The sequence below is a fragment of the Danio aesculapii genome, chromosome 12 (assembly GCF_903798145.1).
Source record: "Danio aesculapii chromosome 12, fDanAes4.1, whole genome shotgun sequence".
NCBI lineage: Eukaryota > Metazoa > Chordata > Actinopteri > Cypriniformes > Danionidae > Danio > Danio aesculapii.
Window position 1 is genome coordinate 35352546 of NC_079446.1, and position 27265 is coordinate 35379810.

The 27265-nt window shown below is 37.7% G+C and overlaps 1 protein-coding gene across 1 annotated transcript in view; it reads right to left on the reverse strand.

Annotated features, from left to right (window-relative positions):
• Window positions 1-1005: 1005 nt before the first annotated feature.
• sema4gb (sema domain, immunoglobulin domain (Ig), transmembrane domain (TM) and short cytoplasmic domain, (semaphorin) 4Gb) overlaps window positions 1006-27265 on the reverse strand; it is a 46990-nt gene continuing 20730 nt past the window's right edge. The window contains exons 2-14 of the mRNA XM_056470212.1: window positions 25066-25217; window positions 23275-23337; window positions 21723-21821; window positions 21514-21604; window positions 21320-21433; window positions 17813-17967; window positions 12831-13006; window positions 9140-9278; window positions 8790-9012; window positions 6049-6164; window positions 5800-5954; window positions 4268-4329; window positions 1006-4178 (exon numbers count right to left, since the gene is read on the reverse strand). Of these exons, the coding sequence (XP_056326187.1) occupies window positions 3202-4178; window positions 4268-4329; window positions 5800-5954; window positions 6049-6164; window positions 8790-9012; window positions 9140-9278; window positions 12831-13006; window positions 17813-17967; window positions 21320-21433; window positions 21514-21604; window positions 21723-21821; window positions 23275-23337; window positions 25066-25217 (2522 nt within the window). The 3' untranslated portion in view covers window positions 1006-3201. The remainder of the gene's footprint in view (window positions 4179-4267; window positions 4330-5799; window positions 5955-6048; window positions 6165-8789; window positions 9013-9139; window positions 9279-12830; window positions 13007-17812; window positions 17968-21319; window positions 21434-21513; window positions 21605-21722; window positions 21822-23274; window positions 23338-25065; window positions 25218-27265) is intronic.

The following is a 27265-nucleotide window of genomic DNA, read 5'->3' on the forward strand; positions in this document are numbered from 1 at the left end:
TCGTGACGTCAGGTGACCAAAATTCAATGTCTAGCCAGCGTCTAAAGACAATGTTATATTGACGTCCAATAACGACGTTAATATTTGGTTGATATTCGGTTTTGCTGGATAGTGACCGAAATCCAACATCGAGTCAACGTCATATTGACATCAAATCCTGACATTTATTCCTCAGGTATGACAACCAAAATCCAATGTCTGATAGACGTCATATGATAACGTCCACACAACGTCAAGCTGTAACATCATTAGACGTTGATATTTGGTTGATTTTAGATTGTGTTGGAAAGTGACCAAAATCCAACATCAAGCCAACATCATATTGACATCAAATATTGACATTTATTAGTCAGGTATGACAACCAAAATCCAATGTCTGATAGAGGTCATATGGTAATGTCCACACAACGTCAAGCTGTAACATCATTAGACTTTGAAATTTGGTTGATTTTAGGTTGGAAGTTGGACATTGACATCGATCTGACATTGGGTTCTGATGTCAACCCGATTTTAATTTCCAAACAAAATGCAACATCTTTATGACATTGGGGTACAACGTCAATCTGACATCATGTTGATGTCTTGTGCCTGCTGGTGATGTTAGAAATCCAGCCTGATCTCACAAGGAAACGTTACGCAACTACTTTACATTTGGTCAGTTTAGTGGCTAATTTGTACAAGTCCAGTCATACGAAAATGTACAATTTTTAAAAGGAGGCGTGGCACCAAACCCCACCCCTAAACCCAACCATCTTAGGGGGATGAGCAAATCGTACAAAACTGTACAAATGAGATCGTACAAATTCATACGAATTAGCCACTAAATCAGAAAGTTACGAATTACTGTGAGATAGTGTTGAAAAATCAGCTTTACTATCATAAAATTAAATTTAAATGCGTTATATTAATATTTCACAATATTGCTATCTTTGTTTTTAATCAAATATATACAGACTTGATGAGACTTCTTTTAAAATCATTTTTAAAAATCTTACCAACCCCAACCTTTAAAGTAGCGTAACATAATTTTAATTACTTCTACTAGACTACATTAATAAATTGCCAGCCCTAATAGAAAAATATATATGCGAAGTTTAAAGCAAGTGATTAACCAGGCACATTATCATGCACGGTAAATGCAATAAATTAATTGAATCCAAACTCATTATCTTCCAACTCAACTTCAAAAGATCCTGGCATTTCAGATAGCTCTAGCCTGCATGGGAAACTCTTACTTCATTTAAACATGAAAAAGCATGCGCTGTCAGAGCTGGAGTAGACAGGAAAATCATGTATCAGGAAGAGTGGTGTCTTCCAGTCTGAGATCCATTCACTCCATCTGACACGCTGCCAAAGAGAAACACAACTCATACAGCTGAGTGCTTCTGAAAATGACCATCTCTGTATCTGTAGTCTGTGTCTGTAGATAGGTGCATGTGCTAAAACTGCAATCTGACCGCAATCTACTCTAAATTGTGTTGCGAAAAAGTCCAAAGCTCTCAAAAATGTGCTCTCATGCTTGTGAAATGTTGCCAACAGGCTCAAAACCTAAACACTTTGTGAATATTCATTGAAATGCGCAAAGAAGTTTAGAAAATGTTCTGATTATATAGGGCTTATCATTATTATTATTAACTTTAACTGGTTAATTCTGGGTTTTCTCACTTCGATTCACACTAGCTCAAAATTAAGCCGGGGATAAGTAATCCTGGGTAGTTATGAATTTTCACATTGTACAACCCTTATTTGCATATTTGAGAAGTCAGTGTCTTTGTTTGGATGAATGTTTACATAATGGTGCTAGCAAAATGATGCTAATCCCACTTTTGAATTACAGAAACGAAACACTCTTTTAACCAAAGGTGAACTGCGTAAACGTTGTTCTACCACTCAAGCATGGTTATTAGCTTGGCTAAGTGTGAAAGACTCCTTTACTCGTGATTAAAAGTGGAGTTTATAATGACAATAATCCACGGTTAAAGGGTTAGTTCACCAAAAAATGAAAATTAACTCATTATTTACTCAAGGCATCCTTGATGTATGTCTTTCTTTGTCGAATCCAATCGGAGTTATTTTAAAAATAATCTTGGCCTTTTTTCTGCTCTTCAATAGCAAATGGCAGCTACTGTTTATCAGCAATCTAAAAGTTCAATAAAGCGCATCCTTTAATAATAATAAAAGTTTCTCACGCAGCTCCAGGGAAAATAAATTGAGTTAATCCATGTAGTGTTTGAGAGAAATATCCATATTCAAAAGTTTATATACCATTTTATGTAGCTTCCGGCTACTGCTTCCCATCATCTTCTTCTCCTTCTTCTGAGGAGCAGTTTGGTGCATTAGCGCCATCAGCTGGACAGGACTGTGTTTTGTCTGTTTCTTCACTGCGCATCTGTGTTTGTTTTAATTACAAATGTGCTGCACACTTGAGATAAAATGCAATCCTGTCCAGCTGATCTGCTAATGCACCAAAAAATGCAGAAAATGGAGAAGACAACTGATAATGGTCATTAGAAGTTATACAAAATGGTTTATAAAGTTTTAAATATTGATATTTTTCTTACAGAAATGCATGGATTCACTAAAGGAGACCTTTAATCACCCCCCCGGAGACTTTTTTAGAATGCGAATTAAAAACAGCCAGCCATTGCCATTGAAAAGATTAAAAAGGCCAAGATACTTCTTAAAATCACTCCGATCGGATTCAAATGAAGTACACCTAGGATGCCTTGAGGGTGAGTAATTAATTAGATAATTTTTAGGTAAACTAACCCTTTAAGAGCAGTGTGAAAAGCCATTATTAGTACTTAGATATTAAAATGATTGTTATTTACATCAGGTGCAATTAGGCAAAAACAAAAAAGAAAATCTGTAAACATCTGCATTTGAGCAATAATATAACATTATGTACAAATATGCATTGCTTTGCAGTCTTTGGACAGTGTTCTGAAGTCTCTTCATTCTCCTGTTAGAACATCCTTTTAGAACATCTTGCGCTTTTTTAAGCTACAGTTGATGCCTACTAAATTTGACCAAGCTCACAAAAATATTTTCCAATAATTCACGAGATGATTCTCAAAAGTGCGAGCACAGTCGATTTCGAGATGCTATGATGAACTTCACAACACACAGCTCTCGGAGTTCTAATACAAATGCAATCCTCCACACCACAAGAGGGCGACGTAGCATTGATGTGAGATGTTGCTACACTGAGCTCTCATCCGGCTGGATGTCCAACTGTGTGTGTTTCCGCTTTTCTAAAATCCTGTTGAGCTCCTCGGTGAAGGAGTGGTAAAGTGGAGACGTCGTTTCGGAGTCCGCCTGCCCAAGGAGCACGTAGCTGTTACCATTCATCTTTCTCAGCACACTGGGTAACGTTGCTGACAGTCCGTTTGCATACTCTGAAGCAGGCAGAGGTGGCGGCATTGGAAGTGGTGGGGCAGGTGGAGGTTCCTCACTGGGTGTAGTCTGGATGTCCAACGGGACGATCTGCAGAAACTCTTCATCTCTCGACATCGCTCTGCTACGCCCTTCTGTTCGGCCATTGCAGTGACTGGAGATTGTTTTGAGCTCAAAGTGCGAACTTCTTTTTCTTTCGGTTGGGGTGGTTATGGAAAGGGCTTGCTGGGAGTACTTGGCATCGGGAGAGTTGTGTGCGCAGAAACTAACATACAACAGGACCACCGTTAGAACCAGACAAAGTCCACCAAGCACTGCCACCAGAGAGATATACATGGCCTCCATGTGCTTGTAGGTCTGAAACTCTGGATCAAAAGGTAACGGAGCCGGTGGGGGTGACAGGAGCTGCTCGACGGGACCGCTGGAAGGACTCGGAGTTGGCACAGTTGTAGTAGTAAAAAAATTTTCAGGTAAAGCTGTCGGACTTCCAGAGAGATGTGATGCTGGAGGTGGAACTGGTTGCACTCTCACAATGTAACTGCGAATAGGAACCCAGACGCTATTTTCCACTGCATAACAGCGGTAGTGTCCACTTTGTTGGTTCTGTGCACCAATAATAAGGAGGCCGTCTGTGCCGGTGCGGTAGCCAGAATCTACGCCGTAACCCTTCAATTCTTGACTGTTCAGCGTCCATTGAGGGGTGGCCAGGTTTGATCGAATCTCGCATTGTAGCAGCACATCATCTCCTGCCATCACCGCACGTGTTCGGTGCATGACGAAACCTGGTGAAATGTTGGAAACATTATTATTCCGCTTATAAAAGTGACCTGACAAGGCTGCTCAGAACAAAATTTTTTGCTTGCAAACACACCATCACTTGTGATATTAGTACAGCCTCTTCTTCCCATCTGGATGTCCTGGACGAGACTGGACCTGCGAGAAACACATATTCACAGTTGCTCTTATTAAAGCCATTAATCGAAGCTTGCAGTGGGAGTTGAGATTGTCTTTAGCAGGAGAATATTTCAACAGTTGGATGGTAACTTTATTAGGAGTGTGGTTTAAATCGCATTGTGAGAACAATAATCTCAGATTTGCTGATTCATGTCTTTAAACTACTTTTATGCTAGTGGAAAATCTAGCATTAGAAGTTAATGTACTAAGATGTACAAAAATACAATTCTATTTTTCTACTCCTACCCCTTCCCCTTGGCCCTTGAAACAGAGTGCGAAGGTGAAGGGCCTCAAAATTTACCCCTAAGAAATGGGACAGCAGTACAACACCGGCACATGTCATCATGTCATCGCGACCTCTTCATATGAGATCGACCACAGTGACTGCTGTTATAAATCTCCGAAGGCAATAATATCATGTTATTATAATGATGTAATGTGGCAATAAGATTGTAATCATACTGTGCATTTACACAGTGGCCATATTCATCTATGTAAACATTATAGGAGACACTGATAAAAGCTCATTCCTAGCCGCTAGACTTTCTGACAGGGTATTCGAGTGTCATCAAGTGACAGAATGTTGTGGGACTGCTATAAAGGAGTTATTATTAGGGATTATAGATAGTGAAATTTAGCGGCTTTAATTTTTGCGTTTTTTTAAAGCATGGTGGTGAAACATGAACGCGGTTATAAATATATTAAAACATGTGCTTGTTTATTGTAAAAATGCGTAATAATGAGAAAAAATACTAATTTGTGCATCACTTTACTCCCGTGTGCAGCCATGTTGCCGTTGTGCTGTTTCGAGGGCTATCTAGCCCTTGCCCTTAGCCCTACGCCTTCAAGCTGAAGAGAATTGGGACACCCCTACCCCTTCACGTGAACATGCAAAATGAGGGATAAGGGGAAGGGCTAAGGGGTAGAATTGAGATTGGGCCAAAGTTGTGTGTTTCTCAATATTTGTGATTTGTATTGTCATTAATACATGGAGACTGGCGCACAATGGTGGCACCACAATGTATTTTTTTAATCATACTGTATGTATGTCAAGTTTCATATAATAATAATGCAAAATAAAATCATAATACTGTTAAATAATACTATAAACAAATAAAATAGACTAAAAACAGCACTAAATCAATTAAATAAAATGTGCTTATATGCAACCTATTGTAGGCATAACATTATGCAGCATAAATACTGAAATCTGATATAAAGATGTACACTGTTGGAAATCTTACTTGATGGGATAGTTAAGTTCACCCAAAAAATTTTATTTGCCATTTAACTCACTCTAAAGTGCTTCCTAACATTTACGGGTTAATGAGTTTGAACACAAAAAACAATAATGACTACTAGTGAAGAAAAATTAAGAATAAGAATATGGGGAAACTGGTAGCATTGACATCTGTACTAGGAAAAATACAACAGAAGGCTTTTATCTACCTGTTAGCGTAAGATGTTATCTGAGCACACATTCTTCCATCCCAGCCACAAAGCGGATCCCGTGCAAACACACAGTCGTAACAGGAAGTGTAGCGTTCACAAGATGACAGAGGAACCTGCACCAGTCCAGAGGCGCCGCTCACATAGATACTGTTCTGTGTCACAAAATAAACATTCTAAGACTGTTTGTTTGTGCTTATAACAGGATTTTATGCTGCTTTTAAATGGCTGCGGTGTTAATCAAAGTACCTGTTTTTGTGATATCACCATGTTAATGATGGGCTGTTTTTCCTGGAATAGCTGAAGCTCCTCAATGATGTGCACACGGTCTATAATCTTCACAGCTCTGTGTAACCAGCCCTCATCTGGAGAGAAGCACACAAGCCACAAGTCAAGAAAAGAAAGCAAATATATACTGCTGTTCACAACAAATTAAGGGCCAGATTTCCTAACAGCTTGGGGCAGCGAAAATCCTCTTTTGGTACTAAAAACAAACTACTGTCAGGATTTATTAATGAACGAAAAACACTGAAAATGCACAGACACATATATTTTTGCAACTGACCTTTTTACATATGCATTTCTAGGAGTTTCCCTTTCAGATGCAAAACTGGTTTTTGGTACTGGTTTTACCATCATTATTTAAAGGTGCTTTTTTGTGGGTGCAAGTTTTTGACCCTTCTAAAGCATAAAAATACCACAATATGTTTGCAGATATTTAAGAAACATGCTAAGTGATTCTTGTTTATCTGACAAAACAATGCCAGTTATTCTGCTTTGAAAATGTCTGTTACGTGGCAGAATGGGTGTCTTTGTTTTGGCTCTTTTAACCCGCCCACTGCCAGTTTAGCCAATTATATTTCAGCACCCCAGGTTGCCTTGTTGGAAAACAGCATATTTTGACCATTTGTTCATTAAGAAAGGCTCTCAAAGTATGTGCCCATGACCGAAATGCGACCTACAGTGGACAGTGGCAGACTCTGAAATAAGACGCAGATTCAGAGTTCCACATGAGGTTATTAATTAGCAAATAATATGAATATTACGAACGTAAACATTAGCTAAGCAGGTTACATTGTAACCGCGTGTCCTAACAACACGTTTCGTGGTGAGATTTGCAGTGATAAGCAATTTGGTTGTTTGCACCCGACGAAACACGACAGAAATTTAAATACAGCCATTTAGAAGCAAAGAATACTGCACTTACTGCACTCCAGCTAAATAGTAAGGTTTATAATCTAATTAATACATATTAAATCTCTTTAACATTATTAAATGCAAATGCAAATGCTGTTGGTTTGCACTGAGATACAGTTCTAAAGTTCAATTTCAAACCGTTTATTTTATTTTCAAGATCTGAGGTGAACTATCTGCTGCTGCTTTCAGTAGTATGGCAATAAATGTCATGTAGAATAGCATTTAAACTCACATTATTAGCATTTAACACTGAATAAAGCACATGAGGTCTATTTGAGGTGACCATTGTCAGTTTTCTGTTGTTCAGCTACAAGAGATAGAAGCCGTTTCTAATATAATTGGTTAGAACAAAAACACCTTTTAGTATGGAAAATATTTGTTCTGTCGCATGCTTTTATTTAGAACACCGTTTATATCAGCCTTTAGATTCGATAGTCTGGCACACTCCTGTTGGTCCTCAATTTGGCAACCTGCACTTGTATGTGTTTTAAACCAGGAATGCAATACCTAGTTCAAACACTGGGTGTCAAACTTACACACTGCACCTTTAAGGCAGACAAAGTCTTAACCAAATCCACTTCAATCCACTCCCATCTACACTTTTACAGTACTGCACATTATAATTTGCCGTTTAGTACATTTTCATGAATTACTGAGTTTGCATGCATGTAATCTTTATTTTTTTATTTCATATAAATGAAAATGAAAAATCCAGATTTCATAAATTTCGGCCAGTATTCGGTACTGATTCTGAACTGTATTCAACACTGAGAATAATAATTTATTATTGAGTACAAAATTAGCATATAATAACGCTTTCTAAAAGATCTTGGGCTCTTATTTTGACGATCCATGCGCAAAGCACAAGGCGCAAAAGCATTAAGGGCATGTCAGAATCCACTTTTGCTAATATAAGGACAGAAAAATGCGCTTTGCATCAAAAAACTGAGTTATATCCATAAACACATGCTATGCCCAATATGGTCTAAAACCTGACAGGTGGGCAAATCTAAGCTTGTTTTTAATAAAACAAATATAAATATGCATATAATAAATAATACTGCTTATAATGATAACATTATACAAAAGCAAATTGTTATGAATAAACTGAAAAAGCCCCCGAGATGAAGAAGGCATAAAAGTATAGTTTTTATATTTATGTAGGCTAGAAAATAATATGTTTTGTAATATTTTAACCCTTTATATTTATATCCTATATATATCCGTATTATATCCTATATATATCCTTAATATTTTAATTATTTTTTATATGTAAAGATATTTGCGTATTGCTGTACATACTGTCTGTATTAAACAATGTGTAAGCGAGGCACACAACTAACGCGCTCTGTGCTGGACTTTAGACTGGCTTTGTTCTGGTCTATAGAATAGTCTATTATAGTTTCTCAAAATAGCAATGGGCCAGCAATGCGCCTCAACACGCCTCCTTTTTTAGATCAGAACGCCTATGGGCACACATATGAGCGCAAATGCATTTACTATTTAAACAGCGTGGCGCAAAACGTCAAAACAACTCTTGCGCCAAGCTGAAACTAGCAAACAATAATTGTGTCGCACCTTGCGCCACATTGCACCGGGTGTATGATAGGGCCCTATGTGTCACTGAAGACACAAAAATAAACATTAATGTACTTGTGTGTATTAATATATGGATACAGCGGTTTTTATGTGATCATCCCAAAAGCATTAAACAGTCATATTGAACCCCCCAAAAAGTAAATTATAGTAAATAAACAAACTATTCCTAATAAAGAAATCCAATCCTTCAGCACCTGTTCCAATGAAGAGCATATCATATGTCCGTCCATCCAAACCCACAACCTGTTGAACAGTGATTTTAGTGTAATCTGCAGCTCTCTGGAGCAAAAGTGGCCGTCCTTCCACCGGCTGGATCTGGGTGGACATTAAAGGGTGCCTCCGAACAAAATTCAGAGTGTTGTCAGGCAGATCCCGTGAGGAATTTATGAGCTTGCCACGATGCTCATCAGTAATACACTGAAGAGAAAGAAGGCCACCATTACATAACATTCCCCAGTGAGTGAAAATAGAAACCATGCTACACTATAATGCAAGGTTTTAAAGGGGACAGTTTATGGGACTGTTTTGATTTAGAGCATCTCACCGAACCAGGTCGTGGATCCGGAACTTTCCCAGTGTATTCCCTCCATTTGGAGTCTTGTAGTTCCATAAATGGCCCATCGAAAGCTGTCTGGATGTCTTTGAGGGAATACCGACACACTGCAGACATCTTTACGTTTCTCCTGGAAGTGAGAAAGAGGGAAAGATTGATAGAAATTTGCTAGTTTATATAACTTATGTTCTGTCTACAGTATCTGCTCGCAATTCTCATGTTATTGCCCCTTAAAAGATAGTTCACACAAAAATGGAAATGCATCTTTCTATGCTCTATGACTTTTTTCATTTTTGGATACACATTTTTGGATACACATATAAAAGACATAAAAGTTTATGTAAGTTTTAAATACATAATTTTACAATTTGGTCACATTAGTATCCGGTTTAAGTGTAAACCACTGTTGGTCATTAGTGGACCACTTTCGGACATCAGTGGAAAGCAGGTTCAGTGTCTCAATGACTGATTAGTAGAGACCAATTTCGAACATCAGTGAACCACTTTCAGATGTTAGTGGACCACTATCGCACATAAGTGGACCTCTTTTGGACATCGGTAAACCACTTTTGGACATCAGTGAATGTGCAAAACAGGTTCAATGTCTCAATGTCTAATTAGTAGGTATACATTTCGGACATCAGTGGACAACTTTCAGATGTCATTGAACTACTTGCGGACGTTAGTGAGAAATTTGGGACATCAGTGCACCTCTTTCGGACATCAGTGGTCCACTATTGGATGTTAGTGGACCACTTTCGGACATTAGTGGACCACTATTGCACATTAGTAAACCACTGTTGGTCATTAATGGACCACTTTCGGACATCAGTGGATGTGCAAAGCAGTTTCAGTGTCTCAATGACTGATTAGTAGAGACCAATTTCGGACATCAGTGGACCACTTTCAGATGTCAGTGGACAACTTTTGGATGTTAGTGGACCAATTTCAGACATCAGTGAATGAGTCTTTGCTCAGTGGGTTTGCCTAATAATCTTCCACTGAATACATATTACTGTATGAGTAATCAAAATAATTAGTCCAAATAATTATTTGTGGGATCAACAGAATCTTAAATCAATTTAAATAAGTATTTAATAAAATTTCTTTAATAATTCTAAAGTAAATAAACATAGAGATCCTTATCCTGAGTGCCAGTGACACTCTCATGGAACTGCAGCGCTGCTGAGAATCCACATTATGCTGTTGGCAAACTGAGTGAATTATTTACTAGGCTATTTGTGTAGAGGATGAAGAAGTCAAACTGTCATACTTCAAGTAGTGTTGTCTAAACATAAAATCCCTGAATGTGTATCTTTATGGAGAAAGGTAAAGTGTATAACACACTCAAGCACAGAAACAAAGCCATTGCGCTTCTTTACACTGGCGAACACAATACTAAAAATCCTCACAATGAAATACTGATGTTATTACTCCCCTCAGGCCGCTAAACATTTGCCACTCAGTGCTCTGTCCTGTTTACTACCTAGAAACAAGCTTTATAGGAGATGTTTAATCCCCAACTAGTCCCATTTGAAGGACAATTTAATGTGGCGTGACTCTGCATACTCTGTTTCTCTTGATTCTGCCAATTCAAATACTGGCCCAGTGCCCTGTGTCCTATTGTGAGTGTCCCTGTTATAGTGAGGAAAGCACAGAGGAATATTTAGAGATGGGTTCACATGCTAAAATGCTTCAGAGAAGGAGGATAACAGGGTCACATGCTAGCAGATTAATGCTGCTTCTGTTCGCATCACATTTAATGAGACTGCAGCACCTCTCACCCACTTAAAAACATTTCAGCCCACTAAAACTAAAGCCTCGGAAAGTCAATGTAGGGCCAAAGTTAAAACCTTTAGTGATTATATTGCACTTTGACTACTTTGAGTAAGCTTAAAGAAAAACAGTTGAAACTATAATGCGAAATATTTAGCAGAAATCTATCAGTCGTTTAAAGTGTTCATCCATCAATCCATAATTTTTTATGGTAAACATCCATCCATCCATCCATCCATCCACATTTTATGTACATTTTATAGTATCCATCAGTTCATCAATAAATGTATCAATCAAAGCATCCGCTCCATTTATAGTATCTTTATATTTGTTTATAGTATCTATCCATCCACCCCTCCACCCATCAATTTCATTTATAGCATCCATTCATTAATCCATTATGGCATCCATCAATCCTTTACAGTATTCAAATTTCCATTCTTACAGTAACCATTCATTCATCCTCCCCTACTGTACATCCAACTATCCGTCTTTTGACAGTATACAGTCACTTTAGCCATTTAAATTATACTATCCATCCAGTGTATAGTATGTATCCTTTCATCCATCCATACATATACATTAATTGTCCAACTCTAAATCCATCCGTCAATGTTTATAGTATCTTTTTTATCTATCTATAGTATCAATCCATATACCATTTACGAACAAACCATTTAGCATTAATCCATCCATTATTTAAATTATCTTTCTGTCCAAATGACTACAGAAAACATTTGTCCATGCATTCATCCATTCATCAATTGCTTATAGTAAACATTCAGCTGTCCATCCATTAAACCATCCAACCAACCATCAATACATTTATCCAACAATCTGTTAATAATATCTGTTGTTCACAGCATCATCCTTTGTTTACAGCAGTGGTTCTCAATTCCGATCCTCAGGCCCCCCCGCCCAGCACATTTTGTAGGTCTTGGTTACTTGTTTGGCCCACATGCTGTATGCCAGTGCTGTATGAATGCCTGCTGTGCCAGATTTATGCCAAAATTGGGCCAGAATTCTTTGCAACCTGGGTATTTTCATAATATTAAAAAATATTTACATACTGACCACCGGTAAAACTCCTGATCATAGATATATGCATATTTGTGTATATATCATTGCTCCAGATGGCCAGTCCACCACTGCACCTTGGTCCCACATTCATTTCAAAGAAGAGCTACTCTGTACCAAAATGGTGGCTCTATTAACGTATTCCTTCCAATAGACAGCAATAGGGTATGCGACATCTAGTATATATATCTATGAGTCAGAGAAGGACCACAGTCACCTGCTTTGCGAAATGCGAAGGGTTTTTTTCTTTCCATTCGGTGTGCGCTATCAAATTTCATTAAAACAACACTCTTCCAGCAGGTCATACTTGCATCCAATATCTCGTTTGTTTGGTGGGCATACATGAAATGTTCCTGAATGAAAGTGAAAGTGCCAAACTGCAGTTAAAGTCGACAAATTAAAAATGAAACCGCGGAAATTACATGAAACTCCAGAGGAAATGTTGATAGCATGGTAACGCAATGACGTCAATCGAATTATGTGCTATAACATGTAAAACAGGACCATGAAAAGAACATTCAAAAAAACTCATGCAAACACCTTAATCATATTATTGTCTTATTCAGATTAAGGCAAATAATTTGATTGCTGACGTCTATGTAAACGTAGTCATTGACTTCCATAGTAATTTTTTGTTTCTACTATGGATGTAATTGGCAGCTGGTTTCCAGCATTCTTCAATATGTCTTATTTTGTGTTCAACAGAAGAAGGAAATTCATAAAAATACTTGAGTTTGTGTAAATAGTGAGAAAACTATCCCTTTAAGTGGCATTCTCAACTAGTTCTTGAATTACACAAAAATAGTCAAATTCTTGTCAATTTTCTTACCACTCAAGTCCAAAAACGCCATAAAAGACACTGTCATGTACGTTGCTTCCCTCAATGACAAACACACTGCGCAGGACATTGAATTGAAGCTCATAATCAGGGATGGCGCAGACCAGCCTGGCCTTGAGAAAGGATGTCCACTTCCTCTGAAGAGTCCTCTGGCCTCCAATGTCCCCCTGTGAACCACAAACATAATATAAAAAACCACAGCAAATTACACATAAAAGCGTTTTTATTACCTCAACAGAGCAGTAGGAATGACACAACATTCACATGCATTATGTATAGGCTGCAGTTCTTTAAAAGTCATCTCCTCAGGGGCACAACAAGTCACTCTAAACTAGATATTAAAAAATATATATTAACAAATAATGAACTTAATATCACCCAATGTAATGGGAAGTGGAATAATTAAGGTTAAATGATAAATTATGATTCTGTAGCTCTTGCATCAGACTATAAATGCCAAATCACATGCACACCGAAAATTTTCATAATCTGATGTATTTCAACCAGCCTAAGGCTTTTTGCATAAGTCACATATACCCTAGAGAGTAGTTCACATCCAAACACACCAAGCACCAGTATGTGAAACTCTACTGGATTAAATATTCAGCTTGAAATGACACAGTTGTGGGCACAAAAAGCTGTTCTAAATGTGCTAACAGCTTTCGGCTTGAAAACAGGCTCCATCAGGCTTTAGCAGGAGCACGAGGACCTTCAGGCTAATTGAGGTGTCAGTTCACATTGAGTCAAGAAGAAGAAAAAACTGAACTGAGACGCTCAAATACAACACAGAGAGCAAAAGAAATGGATCCTTTTGTAGTTTCTTCATACCAAAAGTTTCAGCCGATGGTGTCACATGATCCAAGTAAACAGATTATTGGGTAACGCTTTAAAATAACAGTACATGAATAATGATCTGTTAATATGTAAACTAAACATTACTCAACCCAGGCTCATTCTGAAAACATACCTCTATCTACATTTCTGGAGAGTGCCAAATACGGCCCAGGAGCTAGGTTTTTTTGCAGTTGTTGTTTTCGCGAATCCACCTGAAGCCGTTGTGTACGCTTTTTCAGATCTCAAATTTCTAACGCGAGTGCCATTCGCACCTGCTGTTCTCACGTAAATCCACCCGCTGTCGACTGACTAACTGACTGATCGACTGACCCACCTTCCTCCTTCCCTAAACCCAACAGACAGTTTTAAAAAGCAATCCAGAAAAAAAAGCTCCGTCTGATTTTTACCACGTTTTCAGACTTTATCAAATTCTCACCCTGTTATTTACTTGTTTATTTTGTTATTTTACTTGTAGAATTGGGTAAGCTAAATTGTCTCTAGTGTATGTGTGTATGTCCTGGTCCTCCAGGTTGGGGATTGAACGTTGGGCTAACGACCCATTTCAGAAAAAAATTAGATGTTACGAAACACCAGCATGGTGCGGTTAAATATCAACTTCGATATATAAATGGCCCTGGGAGTAAGTAAGTAAGGAAAATAAACAACAGTAGTAAAACCTATTGGGAAGTTATATTGGTGTTGTATGCATCTAAAGTCTTAAATCTAATGTTTATAATATTGTAGTATTCTTATAGTATAATAATATTCTAATGAGGTTACCTTTAAATACAGGTTAAAAAAACATTTTGAGTATGTTCTCTTGAATTTTCTTTATTGTGTGCATTTTACATACATAATAATACATATTAAAATATATTATTGGGAAATAACAAAACAATCATAAATGTAACCTTTAAAGATCTTTAAAAATAATCACGAAATATGGCACCATCGGGGCGTCATGGTGGCGCAGTGGGTAACACGATCACCTCACAGTAAGAAGGCCGCTGGTTCGAGCCCTGGCTGGGTCAGTTGGCATTTCTGTGAGTAGTTTGTATGTTCTCCCCGTGTTTGCGTGGGTTTCCTCTGGGTGCTCCGGTTTCCCCCACAGTCCAAAGACATGCAGTACAGGTAAACTGGGTAGGCTAAATTGTTCGTAGTGTATGTGTATGTGTGTATGTATGAGTGTAGGGATGTTTCCCTGAGATGGGTTGCAGCTGGAAGGGCATCCGCTGCGTAAAAACGTGCTGGATAAGTTGGTGGTTTATTCCGCTGTGGCGACCCTGGATTACTAAAGGGACTAAGCCGAAAAGAAAATGAATAAATAAATGAATGAATAAGCTAAATTGTCCGTAGTGTATGTGTGTGAATGCAAGAGTGTATGGGTGTTTCCCAGTGTTGGGTTGTGACAGGAAGGGCATCCACTGTGTAAAACATATGCTAAAAAAGTTGGTGGTTCATTCCGTTGTGGCAACCACTAATTAAGCTGAAAAGAAAATGAATGAATGTATTGTACCATCCCTAAACATCAGAATTGTACTGTGCAGTGTTTGTATGTATATATATATATGTGTGTATATACACTAGTACATGTGTGTAATCTGGCATGTTGTCGTGTGTGTGTGAGTGTAGTGTGGCCTACTTTGGACCGGAGCTTCTTTAACTCAGTAAGTCAAACAGTAAGGGACCTGACCTGCTTCCCAGAGCCATGAAGTGTTCACTGCAGAGTGAATGCAGGCACGAAATAAATGGCGATAACAGTGAGGGGAAACTGTTGGGTGGTTTATCCAAGCACAATGAAGACGCTAAATGAGATGAGAGTAATGCAGGTGGGAGAGAGCGTGTGGGAGAAGAGCCAGAGAGAAAGAGAGAGATAGTTTGGGTATCGGGGTTTATCTGCCCAGCAACAGTGGCAAAACCTACAACATTGAGAATCGTAGTGTTTGATCAGGTCAGGTTAATATTGTTATGGAGCTCTGAATACGTTTAGCTCATTTACGAATATAACCGCCAGGGGTCGCTGTACAGCAAAAACTGCCAATAGTCAAAAATGTACCCATGCACACGACCACTGTTTTGATATATCGCTAAAATGTGTTACGTCACTGTATTATGGCACTGTCTTCACAAAGTAACATCACGAAATGAATATTTTAATCCTCAACTGTGATGCTGCTGAGGCGAATCAGGACACAACACTCATAATAACAAAACATCGTCAAACTCAAGACATTTACTGCTTCTCATACCTGTTTCACATTTGATTTGAGTTAATAACAATACCTGAGAGACTTTTTAATATCTTATTGAACATCAGTTTGAATAACAGCCATGGGTAAAAGCAAAAAACACTGTCAACAGTTCATCATCATGAGCTCTGGAAAGCCTTCTGGAAAACATAAGTAGGCTATGTGATGCAACAGTCAAATTTAGAAATAGCTTCTTTCTGCAGGCCATTCGCATACTCAATTCACATTAAAGTAGCCTAGTGTCGTTTTAAAAAGTTGTTCACTTCCAGAATGAAGACTCTGTCCTTGTTTACTCACCCTCTACTTCTTCTAAACTAGTATGAGTTTTATTTTTCTGTTGAACACCAAGGTAGAGGAGTAATGTTGTATAAGGCCGAGTGGCCAGCAGCGAACGTTATGTGGACATTCTCTGAGTGACTGGCCATGACATTATGAAGGCATTATGCATTATGAAACATTATGCAGACAAAAGATAATGATTTTCCTCAACTGTTTGGATATTTTTGAAGGTTTTTGAAAGAAGTTCTTTCTGCTGAGCAAGGCTATATTTACCAGATCAAAAATAGCAAGTCAGTAGTTAATATTTGGAAAATATTATATTATTTGTGAACACTTACAGTATCTTTCAGGGCTGTAGATCTACCAGTATTAGACTGCTGAATTAATGTTTTCTCACATAGATTGACATTCACAATTGTATGAACCATTATAGGGCTGGTCAAATGTATATTTACATTACATAATTTTAATGAATAATATTATTATTTAAGGGGTGGCATGGTGGCTCAGTGGTTAGCACAGTCGCCTCACAGCAAGAAGGTCGCTGGTTCGAGCCCCAGCTGGGTCAGTTGGTGTTTCTGTGTGGAGTTTGCATGTTCTCCCCGTGTTCGCATTCCTCCGAGTGCTCTGGTTTCCCCCACAGTCCAAAGACATGCGGTATAAGTAAATTGAATAAGCCAAATTGGCCATAGTGTATGAGTATGAATGTAAGAGTGTGTGAGTGTTTGGGTTGCGGCTGGAAGGGCATTCGCTGCGTAAAACGTATGCTGGATAAGTTGGTGGTTCATTCCGCTGTGACGACCCCTGATAAATAAAGGGAAAAAGCTGAAGGAAAATGAATGAATTATTATTTAAGATACAGATACAAACTGTTTCTCACTATTTAGACGGCTGACACCCTCACACATCTGATGTCCTTCAGGGAGGATCAAACATTAATCCGAACCGATTACCACACTTTTCTATTCTAAAAAAAATGTATAAAGTAATTTATTTCTGCAGTTCAAATCAATTGTAATATTATTTGTTGCTCAAGAAACTTTTCTGATTATCATCAACACTGAAAACAGTTGTGCTGCTAAATGTTTTTTGTGAAAACCATGACATAAAAGTAGCATTCAATAAGTATTCTTTAAAAAATACACGTTTATTCTGCAAAAACCGAAAGTGGCAGTACAAAACAGACAAAATATTTTATTTTAAATAAACGCTGTTATCTTTAAATTCCTGTTTATATAAGAATCCTGAAAAGACTCAATAGCGATTTCCACAATTGTTTTCAACACTGACAGTAAGGATGTCCTCTGAGGGAATGGCCGTGACATTATGAAGGGAACGTTATGTGGACATCCTCTTAGTGAATGACTAAGCACTAATAATAATCGACCGTACAAGACAGCAAACAGAATGATTTTTGTGGGATCATGTGACACAATGAAGACTGGAATAATGCTTTTGGTAATATAAATGAATTATATTGTTGTGTTATTTATGTTTGGATTATGATGCACATTGAGTGTGCTTGGAGAAACACTATTTAATTCTGTTGTGCACTTTGACTGGAATGACAATAAAGTACTTAAAACAATAAACTTGAACAATGTCTCTTACTTTACACACACGGGCGACTCTGGCCACTTTGGTTTGACTGGAATAAGCCGTCGGCTCTGTGTTCCTCTCCGTGAAGAAGAAGTAGAGTTTGTCATCGTCCCCGATGGAGCTGTTGATGCTCTCTCTGAGTAACGCTGAGCCCACAAAATCTGACTCTACAAGACAGAACATCAGCATTAGCTGCTGCCTTCACCACAACGGACCAATTATGAGCCTTACAGATATTCCTGTGTCTCTGAGAAGGTTCAGAGTACAATGTTTATTGATTCAAATATAGTGACTCTTGTGGGAAATGTTCCTTTTAATATGATTTATTACTTTTTTATTGACTAGAAACATATGTATTGATTTATTATTCTACAGCATAACTTAATAAGCAATCAGATGTTTTAATTTTTGCCTGACAGACAATACAGCAAGATATAAACCATTACTAAAAAGGCCTAAAGATCCAATATACTCACAAATAAGTGCTTTTTTGATCTTCATCAAGAGAAATGGTCTCAAACTGAATTCCTGGGGGCCACAGCTCTGCATAGTTTAGCTCCAACCACCTCCAAGTCATACCTGCTTAGTAGTCTTGATCACCTTGATTAGTTGAATCAGCTGTGTTTGATTAGGGTTGGAGCAAAACTGTGCAGAGCAGCAGCCCTCCAGGAATCGAGATTAAGACCTATGATCTAGAGGTTAAAAAAGAAGTGCAAAACACCTGAGCAGCGTTTTAATATTAGCAAATATACTAAAGCCACTCCACTGCTAAAAGCTACATTTAGATTACTAAACCTGCCATAGAAATTACAGCAATATGAAAAGGAGTGCTATAATAGTATTGTGGGTGTTTGTGTGAGCTCTGCAATTCAGCATTTCTGTCAACTCACATTTGGCACGTTGGCACTATAAGGGTGATGAGATGTCCTTTATTTCCAGGACAGTCCTGTATATCAGCTCTATTATTAGTGTCCTCACTTGTTAGAAATAAATCCAGGTTTTATCCCATATTTTACTTTTCCTAAAAATTCTATGCCACTAGTAGTCTTCTGTCAAATGAAAACAGCCTAATCAAGCCAAATCAGCCAATCACAGAACAGTTTAAAGAAAGTAATTACCACCCAATCGGATTTACATTTCAATCATTTATAAACACAATCTAATTATGAGTAGGGAATTATTTCACAAAACTATTTAAATTACTGCATTCTGCCAATAAAATTTAACCAATCAATGGTAAACATGACCACACATTTAGGTCAGCAAGCCACAATCTACAGGCCCTTGTTAACACTTGCTATCAAGACGTAATCTTTGGTATCCTTATTGTTATCATTATTATTCTTACTGTAAAAAGGTCTTTCAATTAACCTTATAACTACCCCACCACGAATTTCTTTTCTTAACTCCTAATGTCGCTAGTTAACACACTTCATTAATTTTTTTCAGCACATCCCATAATTTCTAAAATATCAACCTCTACCAAATGGTTGATATGTCGTTTTTTTGGTAAAAGTACTGGAATTAATGCATATACTATGAAAAATCTGAAAATATGAAGTGTAATTTATTTAAAAAATATTTTTTATAAAAATTTCAAATACTAAATCACCTTTATTGTTTGAAGTATGCCATAAAATATTTCAGATTCTCATTTAACATGCTTTCCCTTTTTTTTTTTTACAATAAAACCAAGTTCAAGTGTAGTAGTGCAACAGGATTATGTTTGTTTGATTCTTCTTTCATAAACCAACAATGCTGTGTGTGTAAGCCATTATATAAAACAGTCATTCTTTAAATTACTTTAACAGTCATTATTTAAAACAGTAAAAATATAGTCAACCGTTTGGTAGAGTGGCAGTCAAAGGGTTAAAGAGATCTACACTATATAATAGCATATTGCAATATGACAATATGACGGTGACACAGTGGCGCAGTAGGTAGTGCTCACAGCAAGAAGGTCGTTGGTTCGAGCCTCGGTTGGGTCAGTTGGTGTTTCTGTGTGGAGTTTGCATGTTCTCCCTGCATTCGCGTGGGTTTCCTCCGGGTGCTCCGGTTTCCCCCACAGTCCAAAGACATGCGGCACAGGTGATTTGGGTAAGCTGAATTGTTCGTAGTGTATAAGTGTAAATGACCGTGTGTGTGGATGTTTCCTAGTGATGGGATGCGGCTGGAAGGGCCTCCGCATACAAACGTGCTGGATAAGTTGGCGGTTCATTCCGCTGTGGCGACCCCGGATTAATAAAGGGACTAAACCGAAAAGAAAATGAATGAATGAATATGACAATATGCAATATACTATATTATATGGATGGAAAAAAGTCGATTATCACATATTACACTTTATTTCGTGATGTCGCAAAATACATTATTTATGGTAATACTTTTTCATCATTTGCATGAATGCAATCTTACATGTCACCAAAGGCATGCAGCATTGCAAGAAAATTACAGGCTAGAAAGTAAAATGGTTGCATTTCACTTTTTATTAATAAGCAATATTTTATATTGGGCCGGTAATAACTAGTTTTTGAAAATTGTTTTATATTTCATTAATATTTACTTCATATTTCTATATTCATGTTACATCCATGTTTACATCCTCGCTACAACATACCGCTAACGGTAAACACTGTGCATAATTGATCAATTTTAACAAATAAAAATACTTACAGGTTGTGACTTTACAATCCACAGCTTCTGCTTTTATCGTTGGAGCTGCTATTTCTTTGAGGAGTTTTTAGCCGAATCCAGCATTGAACTGAGAGACGTTCTGGAAGCTGTCCTTTGTCAAATGCTAGCTATACATTTTTTTATAATTCTTTGGAACATAATTAAAATTAAATTGTAAGCACTTCTGTCTTTGTGTCGTGTCCTTTGGAAGCCCAAATAGAAAAAACAGAACAAGCTCTGGAAATAGCAGCGTTTAGACGACATTTTAGCTTTCTCTGCTACAATACAGCATTACAGCACCTCTGGCCACGCCCCGTTAATGCGGGGATGCGTGCGCGTGGTGAATGCACGTAACCTAAAGCGTTTGTAACCTCACTTGCCCGGCTGTACTTTTTTGTAGTCCCCAAACTTCGTTCAGTGTAGGCTTTGCTAAGCTAACTCTGTAAAACCCAATGTCTCCCTTTGCATTGAACTTTGAGCATCTTACATTCAGAGATGTTATGTTCACACAGCAACAAGTTTAAAATATGATATTGTAGTGGACCACCCCTAAAGTGATTGAATTCATAGAAAAGGCCTTATGTCATGATAAACAGTAGTCAACATTTGAAGTGGATCAAAATTTTATATCAAAGTTGTCCTAAAACCCACTTCAAATGTTGACTATATCGTTATCAGGATAAGAGATGACTTATATCGTACATATGAGATTATTGTTATTTCGCCAGGCTTTAAAAACAAGTGGTCACAAAAGGCTCCACTGAATGCATGTTAATACAAGGTGGAAACAATAACATTTCTCAGCATCTATTCTAATTCTAAATAAGGTAAAAAAATGAAACAAACCCAGAAGCCATCTTGTTGGGGAATCGTCTGTGCGCAAGTTGGGGAAGGGAAAGTTTCGCCGTATATCAGCAATGTTACGAAATTCATACTGGGAGGCAGAGTACATCTCACCATCTGAAAAACAGCAAAACTATGTTCAAAAACAAGCACCAAACACAAAAAATACAAAAACAATATGAACGCAAGTCATTTACCGATAATAAATCCGGTGTAACCTTTTGTGGGATCATAAGGGCATTTCTCTTTTCCCTCCTCAAAACGCACAAAGGTAAAACGTGCCACATCCTGATGAAAAAGGCAGATGTTTAAACAACATGCTCTATCTTACACGAGACTATACAATACTTACACTGATGTTTCATTTGCAATATGAATGACAGAATGAGAGCAGGAAACTTCTCACTATGTAAGCACAGCGGGGTCTGAAGGCGTGAGTCCCGCAGGTGTACAGATGAGTGTCATTGTATCTGTCCAGAAACCGCACGTGATTGTAGCATTCAGTCTGTGATGGAACAAGCAAGACATTATTCAAAAACACTAACAAACATATTCATTTGGTATTAAAAACTAGTCTCAGGTACAGTGAAACATTACAAGCATTGTTTTTGCGCCTGATCTTATGGTATAAAGTTATGCATTTTTAACAGCCTACCTTTCAGATGCTAAAGTAGTTTTATAGCTTACACAAAGATGACAACTGTTATTACGGTGTGGTTTAGGGAATACTTTATTTTGATTGGTCAATCGTGACATTTAAAGTATGTTATTATCAGATAACAACTGCTGAAACTAATAATACAGCCTCAACTAGGTAATGTGAATCATCTTGAGCATTAGATAATACACTCACTTGCCACTTTATTGGGTACACCTTACAAGTACCGAGATGGATTCCCTTTTTACCCCAATCTTTGTGATATAGATTCAACAAGGTACTGGAAATATTCCTCAGAGACTTTTTTCCATATAAAAAGTATAATCTGATAGCATCAATGCAGTTGCTGCAGATTTGTTGGCTGCACATCCATTATGCGAATCTCCCATTTCATCACATCCCAATGGTGCTCTATTGGATTGAGATATGGTGACTGTGGAGGCCACTTGAGTACAGTGAACTCATTGTTATGTTCAAGAAACCAGTCTGAGAAGATTTGCGCTTTATGACATGGCGTGTTATCCTGCTGAAAGTAGCCATCAGAAGATGAGTACACTGTGGTCATAAAGGGATGGACATGGTCAGCAACAATCCTCAGGTAGGCTGTGGCATTGACATGATGCTCAATTGGTACTAATGGGCCCAAAGTGTGCCAAGAAAATATCCCCCACACTATGTTTATTTTGTTGACACCAAATTCTGTATGTTGACACTCATCAGACCAGTCAATGTTTTTCCAATCTTCTATTGTCCAATTTTGGTGATCTTGTACAAACTGTAGCCTCGGTTTTCTGTTCTTAGCTGACAGAATTGTCATCCGGTGTGGTCTTCTGCTGCTGTAGCCCATCTGCCTCAAGGTTTGACGTGTTGTGCTTTTTCAGAGATGCTCTTCTGCATACCTTGGTTGTAACAAGTGGTTATTTGAGATACTGTTGCCTTTCTATCAGCTGGAACCAGTCTGGCCATTCTACTCTGACCTCTAGCATCAACAAGGCATTTGCGCCCACAGAACTGCCGCTCACTGCATATTTTCTCTTTGTCAGACCATTCTCTGTAAACCCTAGAGATGGTTATGTGTGAAAATCCCAGTAGATCAGCAGTTTCAGAAATACTCAGACCAGCCCGTCTGGCACCAACAACCATGCCACGTTCAAAGTCACTTAAATCTTACGCTAGGTAAAGTGAATTCAGGCTATATACAGTACTTATTAGTGTTTGTTCTTTGTAATTAAATGCATGACCTTGAGTTAAGCTATTGTTTTACAAGAAGATGATATATACAAATCAAGAATGGAGATACCTGATTGTTCTTTCCTTTGCTCAAGCATTGCCTCTTCTGATCAGCAGATGCTGCCCATTCCAGCTATTAAAGAGAAATTGAAAATAACTATTATTAGCCAAGCCGCATTATTTAAAGGAATAAAATTAACTGAAAGTTGAAGGCATAGTTCATCCGAAAAATTAAAAACTGGTGTTAAATTACCTTTAGGCCATCCTTAATGTAGGTTATTTTTTTCTTCAGTAGAATAATAAAGATTTTTAGCTAAAACTAAAACTTAATCATTCATGAAATGTGAGTCAATATTGAATTAAAATACAAATGAATGCCTGTGGCTCCTGATGACATTAGAGGTAATACTTGATTTTTTTTCCCTTTATAAGGCCTCAATGTATCATCAGGAGACATGAGTATTACCTTTGTTTTGCATATATGTATATTTTGACTCTGAAATAGAACTTGTTATGTCCCTTTATACAACATGTAAAATAAGTCTCAGATGTCCTTATAGATTGTGTATGTGAAGTTTCAGCTCAAAATACTTTACAAATAACGGTTTTACGAGTTCATGCCCACACATAGAAAACAGATCAAAATAAGCGTATTTAGCATGCTGTTCAGGGAGAGGGCTCTGAGGCCGGAAATACGTCTGAGCTTGAGGCATTCTCTCCATCAAGAGAGAAAGAGAAAAATACAAGCTCAGTGTCTAGCCCAATCCCAGAAATCCCCCCCTGCAATGCTTGGTATGGATCTGGTTAAAGGTGTGGAGTTGGGGTGGTGGAGGAATGCAAAGTTTATGATATGACTGAGGTAGAATGAGCCTGGTTATTTATGGAAATTCTCCTTGTTTCTGATTGGATGATTAGTGTTATTGCTGCTAGAAAGTTCGTTGCGCTTACTATCTGTGCTAGACATGGGATGATAACCGGTTTCAAGGTTTACCCCGGTCTGGAAAAGTCAAGGTATTAAAACCACAAAAATCCCCAGGTTCTGCAGGTTACAATGTCCCGAATTTTGATTGCCAATCTTTAGCCAATTGTAATCGATTGTTTTAGTTCAATTTGGAGTTTTCCCAACCAGCGCAGAGCCTGGGGGACCAGAGTGAGTGCTCCGACTTGACCACCTTTTTTACTGTCATTTAAAAAGAAACTATTTTACAGCAGTAATCACAATACCGTGATACCATGATAAGGTTATTATACCGTCAGAAATGTAGACCAGCCCATGCCTAATCTGTGCTTTAAAAAACTTCACTGCCCCTTTTGGGTCTTGATTCTAACTGTGCCATTTTGGTGACTGTTGCTTTAAATTCAAATGAGATTGTGCTCTTTTTAAAAAGAGGGCGGAGCTACAAATGCCTATGTTACAGCATAGTGGCAGATTCAAATACCAGACTAACGTCCTATGCTAATGAGAGAGAGATCATCACTAATAGGCAGGGCTTTCACACTCTGATAACACGTACAAAGGGAGAATGTTAATCAAAGTGCTCTTGGAGAGTTTTTATCAAGTGTGATTATAAAAACTAAAATTAAAACATTTTTACCATTAGTAGCTGGTTATTTGCACAGCCTGTTGCCTCACAACTGTGTTAAAAAATATTTTTGCATAATAGGTCCTTTTTAAAGTGCTTGTAGCCATTGATGTGCATTGAATCACCACAGACCCTGCTTTCAGCTTAAAGATCTTATTTAAAGTTACACTGAAGTAGAAAAGTCACCTACATCTTGGAAGCCCTGTGGGCAAGTAAATCAAGAGCAGTTTTGATTTTTGTGTGACATATCGCTTTAAAGTGACAAAAGAAGGACTCACAGTAAGAGAGTTATTGGTGTCGGAGATGTTGGCAGTGTCTAGTTTGTAAATAGCCTCTCTGGCCCCAACATACAGCACTCCTGGCCCATCTTCCAGTAGCAGAGAGCTGTAGTTCAATGTGGCTCTTTGGAAATGATTACAACCCAGCAGCCCTGCAAAACAGCGAGAGAGACCCAGTTAGAAAAACGGGGACAAACATGACCAAATCGTGTCAACAACATAGAGACCCACTCGACGCACAGAGATGTATAGTAACGAAGTAGAACTACTTCACTACTGTACTTAAGTACTAAAAGGCAGTATCTGTACTTTACTGGAGTATTGTTTTTTTCTCCTACTTCCACTTTTACTTAAGTACATATTTTCGATGAGTTTAATACTTTTACTCCGATAGATTTTTTATGAGCTGCATCGTTACTCGTTACTAGAGGTGTCAAAATGGTCGATATCGGTTCAGTAATAGATCATAACGGGTTATTACGTACTGACGTCATTTATGTGCGGTGTCGCAATACTATGGCGAAGGACGGAGGCGCGAGGGCGAGTGAAGGCGGCACAGCACACGAGCCGCTATTTCACTACTACAGAGAAATGTTGTGAGACTCAACTGTTCATCTCCTCTTGGCTGTTAAACAATACTTGTGGATCCAGACCTGGGCGTGTATGAGGTGCAAGTTTTCTCCACTGTGTCTATTATAGATTACCTGTGATAACCGCGTATTATACATACATAGACTGTAACTACGGCTGTTCTTCCCGCCATCAGTGAACAACGCTTTCATTTCTAAAGCCGATAGCAGCCCTTTCTGTTGAGAAGGTGAAGACAATAACCAATCAAAGGGGTGTAAGACCTCGCCTGTCAGCGTTTAAAAAGCAGGCGGGAGAATATTTACATTAGTTTATTTGCTATAAATGCTCATGCTGTCTTCTGTGCATGAGTTTTGTTTGATACATTCAGAAAGAGTGTTTTCTTTGAGCGGGTCAAATTAAGGGTACAGTTCATATATATTACTGCTGTATTAAAGGACACAATTTTATTACAAGTAACCATTTAACTGTCACACCAAGAAAAAACCAATAGAATTTTTTTATTTATTGCATTTCTTAACTCCTAATGTCGCTAGTTAACACAATCAATACATTTTCCCCCAACACATCCCATAATTTCTAAAATATCAGCCTCTACCAAATGGTTGAGATGTTGGTTTATGGTAAAAGTACCAGAATGAATAAATATACTATAAAAATAAGAAAAATATGAAGTTTAAGACCAATTTAATTAAAACATAATCAAAATGAAATATTTTTGAATACTAAATCATAGCCATAAGCCATAAAATATTTCAGATTTTCATTTAACACAGTAATATACACGTTTTCTTTTTTTTTACAATAAAATCAAAATCAAGTGAATTAGAACGTTCGTTTACAGCGTTTACAACCAGTAAATTGTGCTCCAAAAATGGGTTTCAATAGCGTTTTGAGTGGATTATGGACTGTTTTTGTGACACACAACTTTGAAAGGTGTGTGTTAAAGCTGTTATAATCTGTCAGATCTGTGGTTCAAGCATGAGAGAAAAACAGTATTGCAAGTCATGTTTCTTTTCTATCTGCTTAATGACGTGCCCCCAAAAAAGAGATTTAAAATAAACAAAACAATATGATGTCTTTTGACTGCATTCTTTAATAACTACATTACACAATACTTGTACTTTTACTTTTAGTACTTGAGTAGTAAATTTGGAAATAAACTACTTGCAATACTTAAGTACAAAAAATGTTGAATACTTTAGTACTTCCACTTAAGTATGGTGCTTAAAGAGCACTTTTACTTCTACTCAAGTCACTTTTTGATAGAGTACTTGTACTTTTACTTAAGTCTGGGTCTCTAGTACTTTATACATCTCTGTCGACGCATTATTGGAAATCTTTTAACTGAGATAAATGGCCGGAGAGACGAATCTTCAAATAAACCAAAGAATGCACTGAATGGCGATATGACCATGAAAATAAAATAATAAACCAAAGCTGGGCTAGTGAAAGACACATGAGAAGATACATTACATGATTTGCACTTGATGTGACCCAGTTTTTGCCTCAATATGAGATTTACTTTATTGTTAAAAAGAAATGCTTGTCCAATCAAAAGAGAGGGCAAAATGGGGGTTGTGAAAGAGCAGTGGATTATGCACAGTGATAA